This window comes from Fundulus heteroclitus, chromosome 16 (assembly GCF_011125445.2).
Source record: "Fundulus heteroclitus isolate FHET01 chromosome 16, MU-UCD_Fhet_4.1, whole genome shotgun sequence".
NCBI classification, from domain to species: domain Eukaryota; kingdom Metazoa; phylum Chordata; class Actinopteri; order Cyprinodontiformes; family Fundulidae; genus Fundulus; species Fundulus heteroclitus.
Genome location: NC_046376.1, coordinates 16,210,812 through 16,233,976, shown reverse-complemented (window position 1 = coordinate 16,233,976; position 23,165 = coordinate 16,210,812). Strand labels below are relative to the sequence as shown.

The following is a 23,165-nucleotide window of genomic DNA, read 5'->3' as shown; positions in this document are numbered from 1 at the left end:
ATTCTGCTTATATTGAAAAATTAGCTTGCTCACTCGTTCGTTCAGTCGGTTATGCTATTAACTGTTGCTGTAATGCCTACTTTAACTTTTTCGCCCACTAGTTTTGTCATGATCATAATTATCGCCCATTGATGTAATAGCATACATTGTTCTTATCCACTTTCCTTTTACGTTTAAACGGCCCCTCTATGTAATCCCCAATATAAGTTGTCAAACCTTTTAGGTTTAGCATAATTACTTAAGCTGCTCTATGCTCTCATCCCGTAACTTAATATTTTGGTGCAAAATGGATGTCTTTTAGCGGTTCCCCCTATTTCTTCTCATGCATGATGTATTTTATGAAGCTTATTGTATCTTAAAGGTGCCTCTTTGAATCTACTTCAAAACCCCTTGTGGGGTTAATAAAATTCCAAAACATATCTATATGTATTTTAAATGATTTAAATAAAAACCTTGTTAGAAAAGTAAAAGAAAATCCTTCTTATCAGCGGCCCAAAATCTCTACCAGCTTTGTTTCCAGACCAGTACCACTTGTCCGAATGCGTTTGACCCTCTTATCGCTCGCTAATAACAGCTCTGACTTAAAACAATTAACATCCTAGGGGTTTAATTATAATCCTGATTGCTTTTAATCTGAAAGTTTTCTTCTAAGCGCATCCGCCAATGTGTATGTTTCTAATGTGTGTTTTGTGTTTTAATTATGTGCAGGAAAATCTGATGTGAAATGCAGAAGGGGTGTCTGCCAACTCATCTTTGTTTCGTGTTGCGGTCCATTGAAGGTTATCCGATGCCTCTGTCTTTGCCCCCGCAATTAGTTGTCCATTTTCAGTCCTCATGTCTCAGTTCAACAGCACAACATCGTTCCAGGACAAGCGTTGTCCATGAATATTCTTTCTCCAATCGTTGTGTCTGAAACCACAAGGAATTCTGCCAGCATTTTGCCAATATGGATTTTGTCCAAAATCAAATTGTCTAATACAAGAATTGTCCATCTTCATCCGTAGTGTAGTGTAAATAAGTTGAAAAGAAAAAAATCAAAACAAAAATTACAAGAAAACTGTCTCAAAACAAAATCAACCACATCGTTCCCTCTAAAACAAAATTATTCTTGAAGTTTTTCACCTTTACCCCAGATCTTGATCCCTTAAAAATTTATCCAAGCAAAATATTTTACAGACAGTTCAACCTCTTTGTATAAGTTCATTAATAAAAAGCATTTCTCTTAACCTTGTAGCATCACATTCCCCATTAAACCTCTATGCAGCTTCTGCAAAAATTACTGATTTTTTTTTTTTTTTTTTTTTTTTTTAAATTTGATTAAAAACTGGATTAGGCAGGAGTCAAGTACATCACCTTTTTCTCCGTCCTCTGGACCACTGTGGCACCGCTTGGTACTAACTTGTCTCTGAGAATGCCTAAAAAGAGACTAAAATCTCTCCGTTAGCACATTCCAATTATATATGACCAGGTTTCCTTGCAAGAAAAAAGCAGAAAACAGGATAGAAATGTTAATGTGAGTCAGTGGAGAGGGGAACAGTGGGAAGGGGTACATGAACAATTTCCAAAGCCACCTTCTTACCTCTAGAAGGATACTGAATACTGAATTGTACTTTATAAATAAATTTGCCTTGCCTTGCCTAGAAGGTCTCGATATTACCTGCCATAAGTTTGTTAAAACTTAGCATAATTTGGTCACTTTTGTCAATCCCTGCACGTCCATTTTAGATCATGACTTCTTACCATACGGCCTGAAAGAGCTCACTTTCCAGAGACTTCTGTTGGAACAAGGTGGCTTTACAGTTTCATCTCACATCATCTGAAAGAAGTAACTCAGAGAAAAACAATTCTGTTAGTGTATTAGGTGACAAAAGAAAACCTGGTCTTTTTTTTAGTGTCTTGGTTCTTAACGTGATGTGTCTAAGTTCTTGGTTGGTCCAGGGGAGGTAGGAATCTCTTGTTCCTTTTCTTTCAGCGTTTTTGTATTAATACTTCTCCTTTTCTTAAATTATCTGCCGAACAACCTTAAATGTTGTCACTTTTTTGCCGCTGGTGATGTAAAAATTAAAGCAAAGGAATCATTTAACAAAGAAATAATCAAAAATGCACAAAACAATAAAAACCCGAAAGTAAAAAGTCTCCCCAGGAGTGCATTATGTGTGTTCCAATATCTTATAGCATTCTTTTGATTTCTTTCTAGCTCTTTCGATCATGCAAACTTAGTTATTAATGCTTTTCAATCTTAATTGGTCAAGGGTGAAACTTTAAAGCAACCATTTTCTCTTTCAGGCTTTTGAGCTTCTAGTGTTTTTCTATACATGATAAGAGTTTTCCCCGTAATTCAGCACATTGAGAAAGCTACCCAAAAACAAAGAGATTAGAAGTAGAATCTAACTCTTCACAAGCTGGCTTTATTTCATTCTTTCCCTCTGACATAGTTTTCGTGCCCCCAGGCTAGAACACACAGACCCAGCCTTGCCATAACATTCAGATGTTTACATCATGGTCAGATTTGTTTATCATATCTTTTGTCCTGCTTCAGGTTAAACTGACCCTCTGAGGCTTGCCTCAGCTCAGCATAACTAATAACATCAGATGCTTTTGTAACCGATGACATGCTTAATGTGGCCTTGTGATATCTTAACACTTCTCAAAATTTCTCATTAGCTGCATTCAAATCCCCAGTAAAAAGAAATAAAATAAATTAATACAGAACCCTTAGAAAAGCAACCATATTTAGTCCCATACAGTTTGTTTAAAGCACAGTTTGTCTCATCTATTTAAATCAAAAATCATGTATATCTTAATGCTCTTAAATTCTTCTTTTTAGGCAGCTGTAAAATCCTTAGTTAAAAATCTCCCCTTTAAACATATCCCATCCAGTTCCATTTCTCCCAAACATTCTCCCATATGCTCCCCATATGCTGTTTGCCATTTTATCAATGTTCTAAAATTACAATATAAAAGCTTTTACTCTGTTATTATTTCAGCTGTCATGAATTCATTGACAAACACAAGCCAAACGCAATCTAATAGCATAACTGAATACAGCCCTAACGCCTCTGGTTGCTGTACTGCATATTTAAGCTCCAAACAACAAAAAACTTTATCCCCAGTCCCAAGTATTTCCTACAGCCCTGGGATATTTTCTGTTTAAGACACGTTAACATCTCTCAGTGTAACAATTTAATTTGGCCGGATGTTTAATGTGGGAAGAAAACAAACTGTTATTGAAATCTCTCTTTACCTTTCTTCAGCTTTTAGTTAACGTAGTTCATGATTAAAAACGTCATTTGAATTACGGAGCTGCAGTTCTCCCAAAACAAATGAACATTCTGAAACCATGAACATCACACAGACGAACGTTTAGTTACATACGATACACAAATACATACATTTACATACAAAGATGACATTCAGACAGACAAACACGTGCAGGCCTGCTTTTTCTGACTGTCTTAAATAGTTCTATGTTTTTCATAGTTTTTAAACGTCTATAGCAACGCCGAAAGATGTATTTTCAACGTGTTAAGTTCCCGCTTAGTTTAAAAGTGGAGAGCTTGCGCTGGCTACGACCCCCGAATGTTTCGTCCAAACACGGTTTTACTCTTCAGCCCCGCAAGGATACAACTCTGTGTCTCGCAGACACCTGGACGCTTACCCCTTTTTGAAAGTTATACGTTGCATTTAATAGTTACGAACAATTTTATCCACAACGGAAGTCCCAGTCGGTCCCCACGTAAACGCTTCCCCGGTGCAACGCCCTTTTAGTTCCGTTTCCGTTTCCTTTTTATTTTTTATTTTATTAAAAACTTTCGCTTTTCTTTTTCTTATTAATCCAACTGCCCCGACCAACTGGTTGCACTTTGAACACCCCCCTGCGCCAAAAACCCCCAAAACAAAACAAAACACAAATACATTTATCTGTAACCTCACTTACACACAAAGACCTATTTGCACACACACACACAGACACACTCAATATCCGCGGATCCAAGCAGTCTCTCCCCCACTCACTCTGACTCAATAATCTCATTTCAACAGACACAATATATTGTACAAGACATGACGAAGGCAACAATATCAGACAGACAGCTTGCGCGCAAACTTTCAACATTCTGTTCACATATGCTGAAGCCGTCTCCCCTGCCCAACGTGTAGTGTCATTTAAAAAGGCCAGAATCCGTACTTACTGGATAAAAATGTCCTCAATGTGCTCCAAAGTTGCCGTGCCACTGGGGCCAAAGGAGCAGCTGTTCCTAGTACGTCAGTTCCAGCAGAGACTTCAACCGCATGTACCTCTTGTGGTTCCAGGTATGCTGATAAGCCAGTCCTCACATCACCAATAGCCAATACATACCCGCTTAAAGTCTCCACGAATGCTTTGATCCAAAGGTGCGCCCCTTTTCTGGGATCAGGGAACATGTGCCTCAGATGAACGTTGTCAGCACATGAAAGAGGGCTGTAAACAGCTGCATTCACCTGTCCTGTAGCACTGTGAGTCTGAAACAATGGCAGTTGCACACTTTGTTTTGTTGCAGGTAAAGAAAGATCAGTTTCGCTAGAATGCAGGTTACATCTGGGTCTTACGTCACAGCTTATCTGTCCCCCACATAATCACCATACCAGGCACCTGCACCGAAGGGTCTGATGAAGTCACCACACTCCTGGCCTTGGATAACAGTTCTCCCTTATCACCATGCAGATTGTTTTGCATAGTTGTGTACTTACCTTCTTGTTTGAAAGAAGATGATTCCCTTACCCCCTGCAGATTTTCACTCTCTTGTTGTTTGTCGAGGCCTGAGAAGCACATGCTGAAATACAGTTCAGTTAGTTTTATCAAGCCTGCTATTTTGATTTCCTCTTTTTGGTATTTTTCTCGAGCAAACTCACCTGCATCACCCGTTTCTACTTGTGCTAGGGCTAATCTATTTTTTAACATCTGCAAATAGTAAGTGCACATTTGTGCCTCTGGTGGTGACCCTTCTGTATCACCAAAAACCCCGTCTCTCCTCATTTTTTCACACCACTCCTCAAATTGTTTTAAATGGTTTTCAGCATCTTTGTGTGGGAAGTTTGCCATTATGCTCCTTTTTCCTGTCTCCAGCAGTGTTCCTAAAGAACCCCCCTGGAGCTCATTTTCTGCCTGATTCTCAGCCATTCCAGCACTCACACGTCTTGGCCAACCTGCTGGGACAGCGTCCTGACCCCGGTCCAATGAGAGCTTATTTTTTATCTCTCAGACACCAAAACTTATTATGTTCCTATATGCCTTATTATTGTGTTTTTACACGGCAATTTCAATGAGCCAGTGTACTCAGGATGAGAAGGCCCTTACCCTTCACTTCACTTCCACGGCTCAATGACAATAACGTGTCTCACACACACACACACACACACACTCACACTCACACTCTCTGGCCAATCTTTTAGTTAACTCTGTACGTACCTTCGGTCTTGCTGGTTGTGTGTGCGTCCAGCTCACGGGTATATCTCGGCATTGCTGTCTCTACGACAGGTTCTCGGCTTCTCAAACTAGATATCTTGAACTCACTGGCTGATTTTCTATATTTGTCTGTAATCGGGGTTTTAACAGAGCCACCCTCCGTCAAACCTCCGCATTCATACTATTGTGTATTTGCCAGGTCTTGTTCTCAATCTCATACGCGCTCGTTTTTCGAAAAAGGCCGCTTTTATATTACCGCAAAAACGAAGATTTTTTTTTTTTTTTTTTTTTTTTTTTCGTCCTTGCGGAAAATACGGGACTCTAAACCCACATTTTCTAGGCTACACGATGTTTTAGAAGCCACGCGTAATGGCGTGTCTTGTCAGAATGGCGGCTTTTATGTTACACACAGAGGAACACGTATTTTCCTCTGTGTCTAACACGAGGACCTCTAAACCCCAAATTCTCAAGGTTCACAATATTTTCAGAAGCCTGGCCAAGGCTTCCCGGACTCTCACCTCTGTGACCGCACGCAAATCCCAAGTTCTTATCGATTATCGACCCGTTTGCAAACAATTATCCTCAACTTTTCTCTGCCTTTAGGAGTACAAAAAGTCGGCCCTCCAGGAAGAAAAAGACACTGGGAGATAAATGGAATCTCCTTACCTTTTGTGCGGCCGCACGCTGTGTGTTTTTCTTCCGGAATGGCGTCCTGACCGGAAAACGGAAGGTGGTACGTCGTCCTTTGGGTCCGGGCGGAAACACCAATTTGTTACTGTTTCACCGTGCCGTGTCTAAGGTGAAACACCCTCGGTGGACCCAGTTCGTTTTACCCAGTCAGGCGACCCCCACTTACTTATTACCTTGAATGTAGGAAGCATAAAACAGACAAGTATGCTTTTAGTTATATTTTATCTAGGTAAAGACAGAGAAATAGTTACAGTCACACCAGCGCTGATGGGCCCCTGATCGGCAGGAGGCCTCGAGTGCTCATCACGCAAACATTATAAAGGGATCTCGGGACACACCCATACAAGGGCGGTACACATCCAAACTGTGACATCAGCAGGGAAGCTGCGTCACCTCCAGGGTGGTATCTGATAGATATGTGCCAATCTTTTGGGTCAGTGCCATCTAAGTGTGCCATGCAGTTCTGGGATAAACAGCTCGTTCCACTTGACCTTGTTGATATCCTAACACTATATATATATATATATATGTGTGTGTGTGTTGTGAATATAAGGATCAATTTGTTAAATCTAAACATTGTGGTCTTCATTATTTCATAAAACCGTGTCACATGTGACCCTTTAGGAACAGACTTTTTGGGGGAGGATTAAAGAGGTAAAATGAATAATATGAGAAAAAAAAGTCCTAGGTCAATAAAGTAAAAAAAAAAACAAAAAAACAACGTGATAATATTATGAGAAAAACGTCATATAATGAGAATTAAGAGGGAACGTTTCCAGAATAGTCACAGTTTGCAGAATTATTTCACTCCTGGAGTAATAGGGCCAGGTTAGATTATTTTAATTATTTTTATTCTTTAGGAAAATAAATTCAGGAGAATGAAGCTAAAGGGATACGAAAATAAACTTGTAATATTACAAAAACAAAAATACTACGAATACAAAGTATATTCAGAGATTAAAGTCCCTCTGATACTGTTTAAGTGACTGAGTAACTGCAGTTTGCCACATTTAAGATGGCGGACGCTCTGACGCATCGCAGCATAGGCAGAACCCGCCCAGTGACGCGTCTACGTATATAATGTCTATGTGCAGGACAAGCGAGATGGGTAAATGGATGCGCGCCTGTCTGTTGCCCTCTAGCGGTAAAAAGGAATTAAAATCTTTCATTGCGTTGTTCTCTTCTGACCCCTTGTGGTCAAAACAAAACCTACAGTTAAAAAACCCAAACTGCTGCGTTAGCTAGGAACTAACAGGCGCAAGCGAGGAAGTGGAACACGGACGTATTAGCGTGTTGCACGCAGGGAGAAAACCATGTGGAAAGAGCGGAGTCGACTTCGAAGCTAACTATTTCTACTTTAGTGGTCTGATACATTTTTTTTGCCGAGACAGTTGTAATTATCGGTATGGCTAGTTTAAATAGACTTTAGTAACATTTATCGAGTTTTTTTGTTGGAAGGCGTTCGGTCGGTTTCGAGTTAAATCATGGGGAAACCAAAGGTAAGTGCCTGGCCTAGCATGCGAGCTAATGATTAAGGCACGTTATGATTCGCTTTTTGATAATAGGGCCTTATTTTACAACGTCAAGTTGGTGCTGAGAAACATTTCTAGCTTTGTAGGAAATGTGTTCCACGGTTATAAAACTCTGTTGTCTTAACCGCTAGTCGAAAATGTGCTGTTTAAATTATTTACCCACACGTGATTATGTATGTATGTATGTTTTTTTTAAGACCAAAAACCAGAAGAAGTCCCGAGCCCAAGCCGTCCATGTGGCCGAGGAAGCCTACCGATCTGTGCCCCACTCCTTCGTGTTTCAGCGGGGGCAGGTTGGGAAAAACGTGGGCCAGCTCGTCCAGGACATGAGGAAAGTCATGCAGCCCTACACCGCCGAGTCTCTGAAGGTCGGTGATGTTTAGATGCAATAGAAAGTGTAGGAACTTCTAGTTATGAGCAAATTCGTTGATTGCAATTTAGAACAATTTCCAAGCAAAGGAAATTGTACTTGACGCCAAAACCTTTTTGTGGCTCTAAGCTACTCAAAGGTTTGACAGTAAAGCACGATAAGCCTTCCAGGTTTTTTTTACAAAAAATTTAACTCAAATGTCGTCAACTTCGTTTTTTTTTTCTGTATTTAAAAAGCAAAATACACCGCATTTACAGTACAACAGGTCATTGGAAGATCCCTATCACTGAGATACAACTTAAGAGATACCCAGACAGTTATATTGCAAGGCACCTACAGTGGAAAATGGCAGGGTTTGCTCCACAAGAGCTGCCTAAACCAAGGAATCGCTTGGTTTTTGGTTTTTGCTCCCCCAATTTTCTTTTTTAAGTTTCTATAAATGCTCATTCTTTAATCCTAAGAAGTATCTAATGATGTGGTTGTTGTTTTTTAAAAGGCTTTGATGCTTAAATAGAAAATAAATGCAAGTTCAGGGGCAACAATAATTTCAGAAACCTGTGCAGCTGTCACTTATCTAAAAATGTTGTTTTAATAAAAAGCAATGTGGTTCAAATGAAATAGAAACAGTTAAAAGCTCTCCACATATAAGTCTAAGATTCACGTTTATTAAATAGTTTACAGTGATATTAAGATGGCTTTACCTAACCCACAGCGATCACTGGGTGTTAAAATACCCGCCGTAATCATCTAACAGTACTTCCCCGAATACAGGCGTAGCTTTGTCCTTTATCTCCAAAGGATTATCATTTATTTTCAGGTCATTTTCTTTAAAAAAAAAAAAAAATGAGGTGCAACTTTGAGAATCGAACCATTAAACTCACCCCGCCTCCAGACAGGGCTGGATGATAATTCAATAACAATATGTATCTGTCTATAGATGTGTGATTCAAATGCAAAAAAAAAAAAAAAAGATGTAAATAAAAAGTTCAATAGAACAGCTTCCCTTATGCATTTTAGCTTATCGTGTCGGTTAATACTGGTCATTATAAGTAACTTAATTACAAATGCAGACCGAGGAATGCTCCTTCGCCAAGCTTCAGAGAGCATGTTTTCTTTTTGGTTTTTTAAAAGACAGTTTTGGTAAAAAAAAAAGTTGGTTGAATGAAAGGTTGTGTTTGAATTCAATGTTCTTTTGTCTTTTTTTTTTTTTTTTTTTTTTTTTTTTTTTAAAGGACCTTAAGCAACTGCATAAAATGGCCTGGGCTGCACTTAAAATGTTTTTTTTAAAAAAAATTATATTTATCGATCAATATGGCTTCTAATTTATCTATTTACTTTTTTCTATATCGACCAGCCGTACCTCCAGATATTAGTTTCCCTATATGGAAATACTTTGTTTCAAGAATGCAGTCACCCGCCCATCTTGACTGTGCCTTTCTTCTGTTAACCAGGTACGGAAAAAGAATCTCCTGAAGGATTTTGTATCCATAGCCGGGCCGCTGGGAGTGACCCACTTCATTATTTTTGGCAAAACTCCCGACACCGTCAACATGGTGAGACCCAAAGCCAATCTGCGCATACAGCAATCCTGAATGCGTCACCGTTGATTCAACTTTCTCTTTTCTCCTTACAGAGACTCGCTCGGCTTCCCAAAGGCCCCATGCTTTATTTTAGGGTCCTCAAGGTGAGCTCCGGAGCCCGCGAGTCAAATGCGTCGGGCTCATGTGATGATGGCTTAAAAATTTGATTGTACAGTGATGTTTTTCAAAGTAAACGCACTGATGAGCCCAAAACTACCAAAGTCATACACCAACCTCTTCTGTCCACCTGTGTAAGGCCTTTTATGTTTTATTTTTCTCCTCCAGTATTCCCTTATTAAAGATGTGGTTTCATCTTTGAAGAAGCACAGGATGCACGAGCAGCAGTTCACCCATCATCCACTTCTCATCCTCAGTAACTTTGGGGTGCAGGGCATGCACGTGAAACTCATGGCCACCATGTTCCAGAACATGTTTCCCTCCATTAACGTCCAAAAGGTGCGCTTAGTAAAGCCAGACTCGTCTTTTAGCTTTAGTTGAAAACACTGCTGAAATGATGAAAGTATAGTCTTCAGAGTGTACATGAAGATCTCTCAAAAGTAAACGCTTTCTGATTTGTCGTTGAAGTCCGTTTTTAGCATAAATGTTTATGCCTTGGGTCTAATTAAAACGTTTTCTTGTTTGTTTGTTTTTTAAGGTGAACCTGAACAGCATCAAGAGGTGTGTGCTGTTTAGTTTTGACCCAGAGTCCCAGGAAATTCAGTTTCGACACTAGTAAGTAATCAGAATTGATATAAGATTGCGATATAATGGAGTCTTTTGGCGCGACGGGCTCAGATGATGACAGATTATGACTTGACTCACTCGTGATGCATGTCCAAAGTAAACGCGCTGATGGGCCTTCACATTTTGAAACATGTCTGTTGGTTTTTGTTGGGCTTTTTTCTGTCGTTTATTCAGTCTATATGTGTTTTTGTCCTTCCAAACCTGCAGCAGCCTCAAAGTCGTCCCCGTGGGCATGAGCCGAGGAGTAAAGAAGCTGATGCAGGAAAAGTTCCCCAACATGAGCAAGTTCGAGGACATCACCGAGCTGCTGGTGAAGTAAGGCTCCGTGTTCAGATCTCACCGGACGGACAAAAATCAATCGCTTTTGTCTTACAGACGTTGAAAAGGTGACGTGGCTGAAAGCTTTCTGTTTTCTAAAATCTCCCCAGGGGAGCGAACTTGTCCGAAAGCGAAGCCGAGCAGGACGGCGAGCACAACATAACCGAACTGCCCCAGAATTATTCCGGAAGAGGCAACATGCCGTCCCAACAGAGCGCTGTCCGTTTGACTGAGGTAAGAAGCTGCTGTGACACTTTAAAGTGATGTAGGTCCTTCTTTAAGCTTTGTCTGCATCCTCCATGCCAGGACCCGGGTTTGAATCCTCGGTGTCAGGAAGGGCTTCTGGTGTGAAAACGATGCCGTGTGTGTGCAGGTTGGAAGGACTTGCTGTCGTGACTTAAAAGAACGCCAGAGGGAGAGTGATGCTGTTGTGGTTAGAGTAGAACTGTGACATCCTGGGGTGGCTGCAAGTTCCCCTGTTTGAATCCCACAGAATGCTGGGTCCCTGAGCAAGAAAGTTTCACTGGTTGGTAACGGACACGCACGGCTCCGCCCACTTTCAAATGTTTCAGGAACCTTTTTTTTTTAGGGCCAGTCCGGGTGTTTGCGGCACTGCTGAAGAGTCGGGTGAAACTGGCTCAAGAGAAGTTTTGAGTGAACGACCCTTTTTTCAGTGATTGGCCGCAGCGCGAAGAGAAATGAGGTTTTCTCTGAGGAAGTCCAAAAAAAAAATACAAAGACCGACATTAATATTAAAGACCACTATGAACAGAGAACCGGAACAGATTTTTATTATATTCAAACCATGAACCACGCCTGAAGGGGAAAAACACAAAAAGGACACTTCAGCTTTCCCAGACATGCTGTATCAGATCCGTAGAAATACTGAGGCTTTCTCTCATTTCACCCTGAAGGCTGCTACTGAAGTGTCCATCCATCCTCCTCTTAGGTACAAGGCAGCATTCTGCCGTTCCCTGCTGCCGGTCTCTTTCTAATTGTAATAGTAATATCATCTTTATTGTCATTGAAACTAAATATGTTCTCTGCATTTAACCCATCCCCCTTGGGGAGCAGTGGGCTGCCATGTGCGGCGCCCGGGGAGCAACCTGGAGTTAAGGGTCTTGCTCAGGGACCCAGAGTGCCGGGACTGGGGATGGACCCGGGTACTTGCATCCTTCTCTGACTGCAAGCGCGCTGCTCTAACCACTCGGCCACAACCCCCACCCAAAAGCTGCTGAAGATGAACACTCTGATCTACCTGGATGTTCTCTGGAGGACTGAAACGCCTCAGTGAGTGACGTCAGTCTGTGGGTCTGTATAACGACTCGGAGCACCCGGGAGGAGCTTCAGAGTTGCCCCACTGACGGAGCAGCCCGCTGCCTGGAATTAAGCACGCAATCAAATTGATAAATAATATCACTGCTATTAAAAATTGTGAATCGTAAAACGTGTTCCTTCGCTCCCGTCACGGGGGAGTGCTGGCCGAGTGGTTAGAGCAGTGTGCTTGCACTCTGAGAAGGGTGCAAGTACCCGGTTCGATCCCCGGTGCCGGCACTCTGGGTCCCTGAGCAAGACCCTTAACCCCAGGTTGCTCCCCGGGCGCCGCACATGGCAGCCTGCTGCTCTTCAAGGGGTGATGGGTTAAAAGCAGAAAACAAATTTAGTTGTAATGTATGTTTCAATGACAATAAATATAATATTCCTTTTTTTACAGCTGACTCAAAAGATCTAATATAAAGCTTTAAATATTAGCTACTTGTCTAAAATCCCCCGGGCGAAACAGCGGTGTTCTTCATGAGCTCTGCCCGCTCTACAGACCCTCGATCTGGGGCAAGGCTCCCCTGGTTCAGCCGGGGATTAAACCCAAAAGTCAAACCAATATAAATATATTCATTGCGGCTAAGAATCTTTTTTTATTACATGTTCTCCCCGCCTCGCAATGGCTGAGGTAAGTTGAACTGGGTGCCTGAACACAAAATTCCTCCCAGGCAGCCCACTGCCTTCAAAGAGATGAGAGGAATATAGAGGACAGGTTTTAGTGGAACGTACATAACTTGCAAAGACAATGATGATTATATATCAGCTAACCTGTTTCACTTCTCTCTTCAGATCGGTCCTCGCCTGACTCTGCAGCTGGTGAAGATTCAGGAGGGGATGGGCGACGGGAACATTCTTTACCACTCCATGGGTGAGCCAATGTTATTCCTACCGTGTTTCTGCTTGGTGCCCTCAGATGGACGTGATGACAAAAGCATTTATGAACTCTGTGATTTCTCTAAAAGTAAACGCTTGCTGATTTGTTCTGAGCTCCGTGTTGATTCGACTGCACGCGCATAGCACAAGCCGTTTCTCAGTTGGGGAATCTTTGTGCCAATCTTGCAGTTTCCAAGACGGAGGAGGAAATACAGGAGATCCTGAAGAGGAAGGAGGCCAAGATGAAAGAAAAGGAGAACCGCAGGAAAGCACAGGAGCAAAACGTGGCGAAGAAGAAAGAGATGCGAGAAGAGAACAAGTAAGTTGGACCTAAAATCCTTGGGCAGTTCTTTTTTTTTTTTTTTTTTTTTTTTTTTTTTTTTTTTTTTTAAAGGTATGAAGTAGTTAAAGCGTTTTCATCTTTCCAGGAAAAAGAGTCTGGAAGGCATAAAGAAAAAACGGGCTGAAGCCGAGGAGGACAGTGAGGTGGAAGATCCAGGCATGCAGGAAGATAAGCCAGCTGCTGTGGAATCTGACGACGATGTGGAGTACTACAGACAGGCCGTGGGGCAAGAACCGGATGAAGGTGAATATTAGTTAAACACCTTTGGTTGCACCAGTGATGCTCTGAAATCCTCTAAACGTTTTTTTCCTCCTCTTCTGAAATTCAGATATGTTCCCGGGTGCCAAGAAGAGGCGGCGGTCTGAAAAATCTCAGGAACGAGGCAAGAAGAGAAAGCTGTCCCCTGGTAAAAACTCAAAAGACTCACATTCCAAATCGCCGAAAAGAAAAGGAACGGCAGGACAACACAGAGAGAAAACGGGAAACACTCCGCAGGGGAAAGGATGGAAGAAGTCTAAAGATGCAGAGAAAGCGTTTGGGAAGAAGAAATGGCCGCCGGGAAAAGCGTTCGGCTCCAAGAAATCCGGAGAGAGAGAAAATAAATTTGGGCGAAAAAACTTTGACGGAAAGAAAAACAAGAACAGATCGTTTCCTTCAAAAGGTCACAAAGGTAAGCCTGACTTCAAGAAGAAAGGTGCGGGCGGAAAGCAAGGTGTGACACGGAGTAAAGGGAAACGCTGAGCTGTCGCGCAGCGCTTGGACTTGGCAGAGGCAGCAGATGCGTTTGTTCTGGCTGCTTCCACTTTGGATCACTTAATCTGAGTGAATCTTGTAGGACAATGTAAAGTGAACAAACTGTAAAAAAAAAAAGCTACTAATAACTTTTTGTTTCATTTCTTTTCCCCTGGACAATTTTTTTTTTTTTAATAAACATGCTTTAAAGTTTATTGTGTACGCTGTCATTTATTTGCACATTAATCCTAAATGTCTATCAAATAATTTTTTTAAATGAATAAAATTGATTGGTACGGTTGATGGGATTTACACTTGGCTTTTAGCTTAGCTTTATTGTTTGTAAATATAAAGAACGGGGAATTAAAGGTAATTACAAAGGTAAAAAGTCATGTTCAGTGATGCTGTTGCACAAGGCAGGGTTTTGTTTTTTTCTAAAATGTGAATTGACAGCTATGGTGCATTCAGTGACCTGAAGCCATTTTATAAAGTTCTCTAATGTGATTAGTTAACTAAAGTAAAAATGTTCTCGCATAGCTGAGATAAGAAATGTGCTGCAGATTTGGGTTGGCATGTTGGGGTTTGTCTTAAATCTTCAACCACGTTGGGTGATGGAACTAATTCAGTGACGAACTGGCATGCATGTATTAAGAGTGGAAATTAAAAACCCCTTTTAACAGGAAGAGACCTGTGTCAGTGTCAGGCTCTGAATGGCCATCTATCTGGACCGACAGGGGTTTTGAGAAGACAGCACAGACAAAAAAAAAACACAGAAGCACTGATCAAGGAGTACTTTCTACAGGACTGTCTCAGAAAATTTGAATATCGTGAAAAAGTATACTAGTAGGCTATTTAACTAATCACTTGAATCGTCTAATTAACTCAAAACACCTGCAAGGGTTTCCTGAGCCTTGAAAAACACTCAGCTTGGTTCAGTAAACTAAATCACAAGCATGGGGAAGGCTGCTGATCTGACTGCTGTCCAGAAGACCATCATTGACACCCTCCATCAGGAGGGTAAGACACAAAAAGAAATTTCTCAAAGAGCAGGCTGTTCACAGAGCGCAGTTTCAAAGCACATTGACGAAAAGTGTGTTGGAAGGGGGAAATGTGGCAGGAAACGCTGCACAACCAAGATTTGGCACCTGCCCACAGTGCCAAAACCACCAGTAACTGGTGTACTGACCATGGCATTACTGTCCTTGATTGGCCTGCCAATTCCCCTGACCTGAACCCCATAGAGAATTTGTGGGGTATTGTGAAGAAGAAGCTGAAAGACACCAGAGCCAACAATGCAAATGAGCTAAAGACCGCTATTGAAGCATCCTGGGCATCCATAACACCTCAGCAATGCCACAGGCTGATTGCCTCCATGCCACGCCGCATTGATGCAGTAATCTGTGCAAAAGGATTCCCAACCAAGTACTGAGTGCATCAACGGACATTTTCAAATGTTTGATTTTGTTTTGCTGTTATAATTTTTTTTTACTTGGTCTGAGGAAATATTCTAATATTTTGAAATAGGATTTTTGAGTTTTCTTCAGCTGTACGCCATAATCAGCGATATTAAAACAATAAAAGGCTTGCGATATTTCAGTTGATTTGTAATGAATCCAGAATGTATGACATTTCATGTTTTTTAATTGCATTACAGAAAATAAATAACTTTATCACAATAGTCTAATTTTCTGAGACAGTCCTGTATGTAAAAAGTTCATGGAAATTGTAGCTCCTTTACTGGGTTTATCCACAACTAAAACCCAGCTAAGTAGATAAACTCCAAGTCAGTTCTGAAGCTGAGGATAAAAGAGATGAAATTGTTGGCTGCATTAGCTTAGCCGATGCCCCCACCAGGATGTTGTCCCAGCTGACCAGAGCGTCAGGTCAAATGTTGTGAAGAGGAAAAAAAAACGAGAGACAGAAAAGGTTAAAGATTAAATTAAAGCAAATAATGCAAAACCGGAGAGTAGTAGGAGAATGTATCGGAGTGGGAAAGAGGTCATATGTCCTACAACAATTTAGGCTTTATGGCAGCATAAATACAGAGCTCAGGCTAACCTCTAACTATGATATCAAAAAGGAAAGCTTTTTGATAGTAGGTACACCTGATCTGGCGTTCTGTTAGCTGTGACATAATCCAGGGAAGACAGATCATCTGCTATTACCATATAACGTAGAAAAGATTCCTGGATCAATGTGTGCTTCTCGGCTTTTTTGTCTCTTTTTGTGTCTGCCTTCTCTAACCCCCAGTCAGTCAATGCAGATGACCATTCACTTTGAGCCTGGTTCTGCTGAAGGTTCTTCATTCCCATTAAAGGGTATTTTTCTTCTCCACGGTTGCTTCATGCTTGCTCAGTATGAGGGATTGCTGCAACATCATGGACAATGCAGATGACTGTACCTGTGGCTTTACACTCTTCCATGAGGAGTGAATGCTGCTTGTCAAGACTTGACACAATCTGATGGGTTTCCTTAGGAAATATTTTGACCAATCTGTATAATCTGATTGAATTTGACTTTGGAAAGTGCCTTGAGATGACATGTATCATGAATTGGTGCTATGTAAATAAAATTGAATTTCACTGAATTAAACCTAGTCTTGATGACAGTGTGTCTGCCTCACGGACCAAAACTGGGAGTTGGTTGCACAGGAGAGGAGCCTGATAGCTAAAGGATCTGCCTCCCGTTCTACTTTTAGAGACTCTAGGAACCACCAGCAGACCTGCAGTCTGAGAGCGAAGTGCTCTGTTAGGAACATACGGGGTAATTAGAGCTCTGATGTAAGGTGGAGCCGGATTATTATGGGCTTTAAAGGTGAAAAGGAGAATTTAAAACTGTATTCTTGATTTAACAGGAAGCCAATGAAGGGAAGCTAATTTAACTTGTCATCAGAACCGCAGTGTTTTTGACTGAACTGGAGGCTTTGAACTACATTTTGTGGACTTCCTGATAGTAAAGAATTACAATAGTCCAGCCTTGAAGGAACAAATGCACGGACTATATTTTTAGTGTCAATCCTGAACCTAATATTTCTTATTTTCACAACATTTCACAAAATGGAAACCCTTAGAAACCTGGTTAGTATGGGATTTAAATGACATGTATTGGTCAAAAATAACACCCAAGTTGTTTAGATCCAGATTAAGTGATTGATTGATAAGTTTTAGATTTAATGACAGCTCCTGTTTTTTTCTGAATTTAAAAGCAGAAAATGTAAAGTCATTCAGGTTTTTATATCTTTAAACATGCCTGTAGTCTAAGTAACTGATTGGATTCATCAGTATTTATGGGTAGTTTGCCCACTGTAATTCTTACTCTCATCTATTACTGTAATCACCAAAAATATTCTGTTATAACTTTGCAAAGGGTCTGTTCTAACAACAGCAAAGTATTTATCCGGAATTAAATAAAATCATACAGGTCTAAATTACAGTAAACCAGGGAGCCAGCTTCCCTTGAATAATTTCCTTCCTTTCAAAGGTGCTATGTTGTCTGATGCAAAATGTAATGGGGAAGCAAAACTATAAACCAGACCATGCATTTGTTAAAGGGTAGAACTGAGATGTCTGGCCTCTGTGGTGTTTTTTCTGTTATATTGAGGAAACAATAAATGGGACAGTTTCTTAAAATGTTGCTGATAGTGCTCTACCATAGGGAGATTTCATCTCAAGGGCAGAGAATTCGGTCAGACAGGACAGGGTTATGAAGACATACTGTTATTTGTTCACACTCAAAGACAACCCTGTTTGTTGATGCAGAGCGGTTTCCAGGATGTGATTGGAAATAAGCCGTATCCGCCCTTTCTTTTAGTGTTTTGTGCACAGTCTCCTTCTAAGAATTAAAGTGCTGCTTGGTGTCGTCACAGCCCAGTTTTCTTACTTTGCATTATGCAACACAAGAGGGGGGGGCGTGAGGAAGTGACTCTCATGTGTTTCTGAGCTTCTCGTCTCTCACTTAGATCAGCGGAGGAATGGTTGACGAGCGACTCCTTCCTGGAACCTTTTCATCCACAAAATAATGTTAAAGTTTTACTTTAAAGTATTTGCACGCCTACCTACAGGTAAGCTGAACCTTTTTTTATTTATTTTTTTTATTTCTAGCAGATAGCAAATGAAGTGAGTACTTTTTTTTTAAAATCTTTAATTTTTAGAGTAAGGTTTGAGTGGAAAGCGGGATGGCGGGCAACTTCTCTGAATGTGAGAGGTTTCAGATCGGCCTGCTCCCCACCCTGTATGGGGTTGAGTTTGCTGTGGCCTTGGCAGGAAACCTGTTTGCCCTCCGGCTGCTGCTGGTCAGAGAAAGGCGAAACTGGCACACCGGCGTTGTCCTCTCCTGCAACCTGGCCGTCAGCGACCTGTTGTACATCCTCACCCTGCCTCTGCTGATCGTCTACTACGCTCTGGAGAAACAGTGGCTGTTCGGCGAGGCCGTGTGTAAAATCGAGAGGTTTCTTTTCAACCTCAACTTGTACGTCAGCATCTTCTTCATCATGGCAATAAGCGTGAACCGCTGTGTGGGCATCATGTGGCCCTTCTTCGCCCGCTCCCACGTGGAACCGTCCCATGTCAAAGTCATCAGCGTCGTCATATGGCTTGTTGTTGGAGTCATCTCCTGCCCCGTGCTCAAGTTTGCTTCTCTTTGCACACCCAGTTACAATAACAACACTTTATGTGTGTCCTACTGTCACCAGACGTCCGACGCGAGGTCTCACTTTACATACAAAGTATTCCTTGCTGTGTTTGGCTGTCTTGTTCCTTTCATAGTAACTTTTACTTCTTACTGTGTGGTAATCCGGGTTGTGTGGAAAAATGTCAACATAACAACACTTGAAAAGCGCAAAGTGGCGTTGTTGGTCATATCAGCGATTGTCCTATATGCTGTTTCCTTTGTGCCCTATCATGTCTACCAAGTCCATCATCTGTATTTGAGGATGTATCTCGCGGACACGAACTGCTGGGTCTACCGCATGTACCAAGTGTCCAAGGGTCTGGCGACACTGAACATGTGTATCCATCCGATACTCTACATGGCTCTGTTTGACAGTATAAGGGTGGCATGCTGTGGAAAGAGCTCAGAAGACAACATGGTTGGATGAGGAAGTAGAGCTGCTGCTGGGTGCCCTTTTGCATGAAGTACATCCTTGTTTCAGGCTAAACATAACTTTGCTGCACGTATCTTTGAAAGGACTCCTATGTGTTACAGCTCTGTACTAAAGACATTTGATCAGACCTGTTTGTAATAAAGACTTTCTTTTTTTTCAAGTTTTCCTCTTTTTTTTTTACCATCCTGACTAATTTATGCAAGCAATGTAATTTGAGTTTTTTTTTTGTCAAACTTAAATGTTTCAGTGCATCAAGCAAGTTTATATATGAGAAAAAACCCGAGTAAACACAGAAAGCAGTTTCCAAATGATGACTTCAGTTGTTAGGGGGTGGGGTGGGGTATGGAGGTTATTGAAACCAACCTGCTCTGTGTGAAAAAAAATAATTTTTTCAAATCATGAGCATGTTTTTCAAAGCTGAAATTAATTTTGCAAGCCATGCCAAGGCCTGATTGCTCTACTGGCAGAATAATAAACACTTCATTAGAATCTGTCTAAAAAATGATGTGGATTTAAAAGATATTGAAAATCAACCCAGTATGCCCAGAGCTATAGATATTCAAGGACTGATGAGAAAGTGATTGACATATTTCAGTCTGGAGTGGGTTGTTCGGCCATTTTTTAAAGCTCGGGGACTCCAGCGAACCACAATCGATTCACCCACTAGCATTCACCTGAGATCAGGAAGCGCAGGCAACAAATGTTATTTATTTACTTTTACTTAGATTGAGGAGGGAAACTCAGACTTCCCTCCCTCTCCAGCTCATTCTGGGCCAATGGGTTTTCCCCAGTGAGCCGTGCCCAGAAAACCTCCAGACAGGCGCCCAGGATGCCTCCTGATCAGATGCCCGAAAACAGACTTCGTGTTGTATTTAATTCAGTTTTATTTATATAGCACATATTCACAAAAGAAAATCTTATAAGGTGCTATCATTAATGAAAGGCACACAACATGTTTGTTTGTTTTGGTTATATATATATTATATTGGTTTATATTTGCTTTGGGTATATATTTATAATATTTATTTCCATTAATTTCTTATAGTGGCAATACCCGCTCTGCTATGCCCAATCCTCTCAAATTTCTGTTTCTGCATTTTATTCCCCTCAAAACAATTGCCTGTTGCATATTTAATCATTTTTAACAGTAAAGATTGCAAAAACAGTGATGGTTGCATAATTTTTGGTGACATAGAGGTGAATGTCAATGACATAACCCTTAGTGTCCCAATTCTCCAATTTTGGTTGCTTGTAACCTGTGCACTTGAACACTTATGTGCACTTCCACAAGGTACACACTTAATAGAAGTGCATAGGGTTCAGTGTGAGTACTGCAACAGGTTAGGAGTGGACAATAATATATATATAATATATATAATATATTGCTATATATATTATTCAATTATGGTGAAATGACATTTCTGATATTTCAACATACATTGCAGTGTATGATTACAGCATCTGTAACTGACTGATGCTCCGGGTTTTATGTAGTTTTATGTGTTTTGTTTTCTAAAGCAAATATTTCTAAAATGCTATATTGGAGGAGTTTTATAAAGATGGCTAGATAAGTGTTATATGTTTGTACAGGCATCTGTTGAGGGCATTCTTGGCAGTCTTTCTGAGGCTTTTATTTAGTTTATATCGATATCATAATTATATTGTACCAACAAAAAAAAATCCAGAAATATATTGTGATAAGTTTTAGTCATATCTTCCAGCCCTACTGGAGACTCAAGCATTCTCCCAGTTAGAAAGTTGCGAAAGAAAATGCCACAGGGGTAGGTTAGAGGTGGAAATATTTCAGTGTGTCAAAATTAAAAGGATGATAAAATAATTAGGTAAAAAATTATAATGATTTTGAGGACAATACATGTGTTTTAAATATATTTGGGTGTAAATAAATCTAAAAGAATAAAATAGCAGAGGAAAAAATTACTTGTAATAAACATACAAAGAATAAATAAAGGTTTCAATAAAAACGAATGATTGAAAATGAGTGGTTTAAATAAAAAAGGGGTAGGGGAAATCACACATAATAAATACACCAAGCGTAAATAAAGAGTTCAAGAAAAACAGATGATTGAAAATTTGTAGTTTAAAATAAAAAAGGTGTGGGGAAAATCACTTGTAAGTAGAAAAATTTGCATTTCCTGCGAAAATGCACTGTGAATGCAGATGGCTGAATGATTGAGCAAAAGATGCAGAAGTTCTTTGAAGAAGAAAAAAAATAGCTGAAAAGCATTGAAGAAGTTGAAAAAGTGGAAGAAGTTGAAGAAGTTGAAGAATTTGAAAGAGTTGAAGAATTTGAACATGAAAGAACAATAGCTGAATGATTAGAAGAAGAAAAAACTGAGGGAAAGGCACCAAACATTTCCTAACTCATTCTAAACACTGAATCGTTTAACAAAGCAGAAGTAGAAAAGTGACACATGGCTGAAAGTCTCTTGAAAATTTTAAAATATCAAGAGGAAGTGACTGTGCGAATTTTAGATTCCTAAATTAATCACAGCAACTGCGGTGAGCGTCGAAAGTTGCCCTTCTATCTCAATGGAGCCTCTCCCTCTGGCCCTCAGAGTTCCGTCGTCATGGAAACTCACTGACACACCTGCAGCTAGCCAGTCTACAGAAGTGCAGACACTTTGCTCAAAATATGTCCCATTGGGTTATAATGGAGAACTTTGCCTCGCACAACGCTCCATATCTCCTGATCCGTAAATGGTAGAGACGTAATTTTTTCTGCGTTTATTTCGTAACGGATAGGGGAAGAAGACTTGGTATCGGTTTTTGCTGGAAATATTTTAATAAAGGCGTAAAGAATTATGATCTAAAGGGGATTTTTGAGGAATTTCCAAAATCCTCTAAAAACGGTCCCGAACAAATCGCTCTAGCTGAAAAAGTATAAGAGATATCAAATTAATTCTTTCACTGTGAGTATCAGCAGGCTTTTGAGGACTATGTTGCTCATTTTTATGTTTGTACAAAAATCGGTGTAGGCACAGCGACGATGTAAAAAAGTGGATCATGTGGAAAAATGCAGCTCTTAAGCATTTTCAGGATTTTGCACATTCGCTACTCCCGAACAAATTGTTCCTGCGGAAAAACCGTAACAGTTATCCACAAAAATCCTTTTTTGTGAGTGCCAGAAGGGTTGGGACATTCATATGTGGAAGTCTCATGCCTGTACATCAAACGGTTTAGGAGTAGCGACGATGCGAAAACATGTGATGTTTTGGATTTTCAGACGTCATTTTTCAAAACCGCTCCATAGGAAATGAATGGGGGAGGTTTCGGGTTTGTGTCGCTCTGAGGTGATTTGCGAAAAATCTATAAATGCTACACGAATGAGGGTTACATTTTCTGAATCCAGACAAAAATTCCTATGTTTTGATGTATAATTTATGTGGATAGGTTGAAAATTGAGCGAGTGAGAAGAAGTTGTTCGGAGAAGAAGAATTTGTTGAATTTCTAGAGTGCGCACTCTATAACTGCCTCCTTGACGACCATAGCAACGCATGTTATTTGCTGAATTTCTTGAAAAGCCAAAATTATTTTAAGGAGGTACTATATGAAAATGGTAAAAGATATGAAAAAGCTGAAATATATCATAATAGCTGAAAGATATCACTACATTTTGAAAGTTGAATGACATTTCTAGCTGAAAGTAGGCTGAAGCAGTAAGCTGTGAAAAAGCAGCTAAAATGAGTGGAATTTTAGTGAATTACATTCATTTCCTATGGGAGAAAAAAAGCTGAAAATTTGCAGAAAAAGCTGAATAGTTTAAAAGTTGAATGGTTAAAATCAGAGAAAAATTGTAGGAGGAGAAGCGAATCAAACTTTAAACAGTAAAAATGCATTAGGAAGAATAAACACTAAGAAGAAGAAGAAGAAGAAGAATAAAGAATAAAGAGAAACAGGATCTCAAGAACTGTGAATGCCTACTGCATTCACAGTAATAAATTCACAAAGAGAAAACAGAGTTCAAGAAAATCAGACGATTGATAATGAGTGGTTTAAATAAACAACATGCAATAAAGAGATAAAATACTGGCATTAAATATTGACAAAACTACATATTTGTAGCTGAATATTGATCAGTTGTTGAATAAATGCCCCCTT

The 23,165-nt window shown here is 40.3% G+C and overlaps 2 protein-coding genes across 2 annotated transcripts; both read left to right on the top strand.

The window, feature by feature from the left end:
* Nucleotides 1–7,395: 7,395 nt before the first annotated feature.
* ppan (peter pan homolog) lies at nt 7,396–14,083 on the top strand. Its single transcript, XM_021324552.2, has 12 exons — nt 7,396–7,632; nt 7,863–8,033; nt 9,487–9,588; nt 9,669–9,719; nt 9,901–10,071; nt 10,271–10,347; nt 10,567–10,674; nt 10,788–10,911; nt 12,787–12,865; nt 13,060–13,189; nt 13,299–13,456; nt 13,542–14,083. The coding sequence occupies exons 1-12, from the start codon at nt 7,618–7,620 to the stop codon at nt 13,952–13,954; spliced, it is 1,599 nt and encodes a 532-aa protein (XP_021180227.2). The 5' UTR covers nt 7,396–7,617; the 3' UTR covers nt 13,955–14,083.
* Nucleotides 14,084–17,923: 3,840 nt separating this feature from the next.
* On the top strand, nt 17,924–19,183 carry p2ry11 (purinergic receptor P2Y11). Its single transcript, XM_036147883.1, has 2 exons — nt 17,924–18,005; nt 18,096–19,183. Exon 2 carries the CDS (start codon nt 18,120–18,122, stop codon nt 19,038–19,040), a length of 921 nt encoding a protein of 306 aa, XP_036003776.1. The 5' UTR covers nt 17,924–18,005; nt 18,096–18,119; the 3' UTR covers nt 19,041–19,183.
* The last annotated feature ends 3,982 nt before the right edge of the window (nt 19,184–23,165 follow it).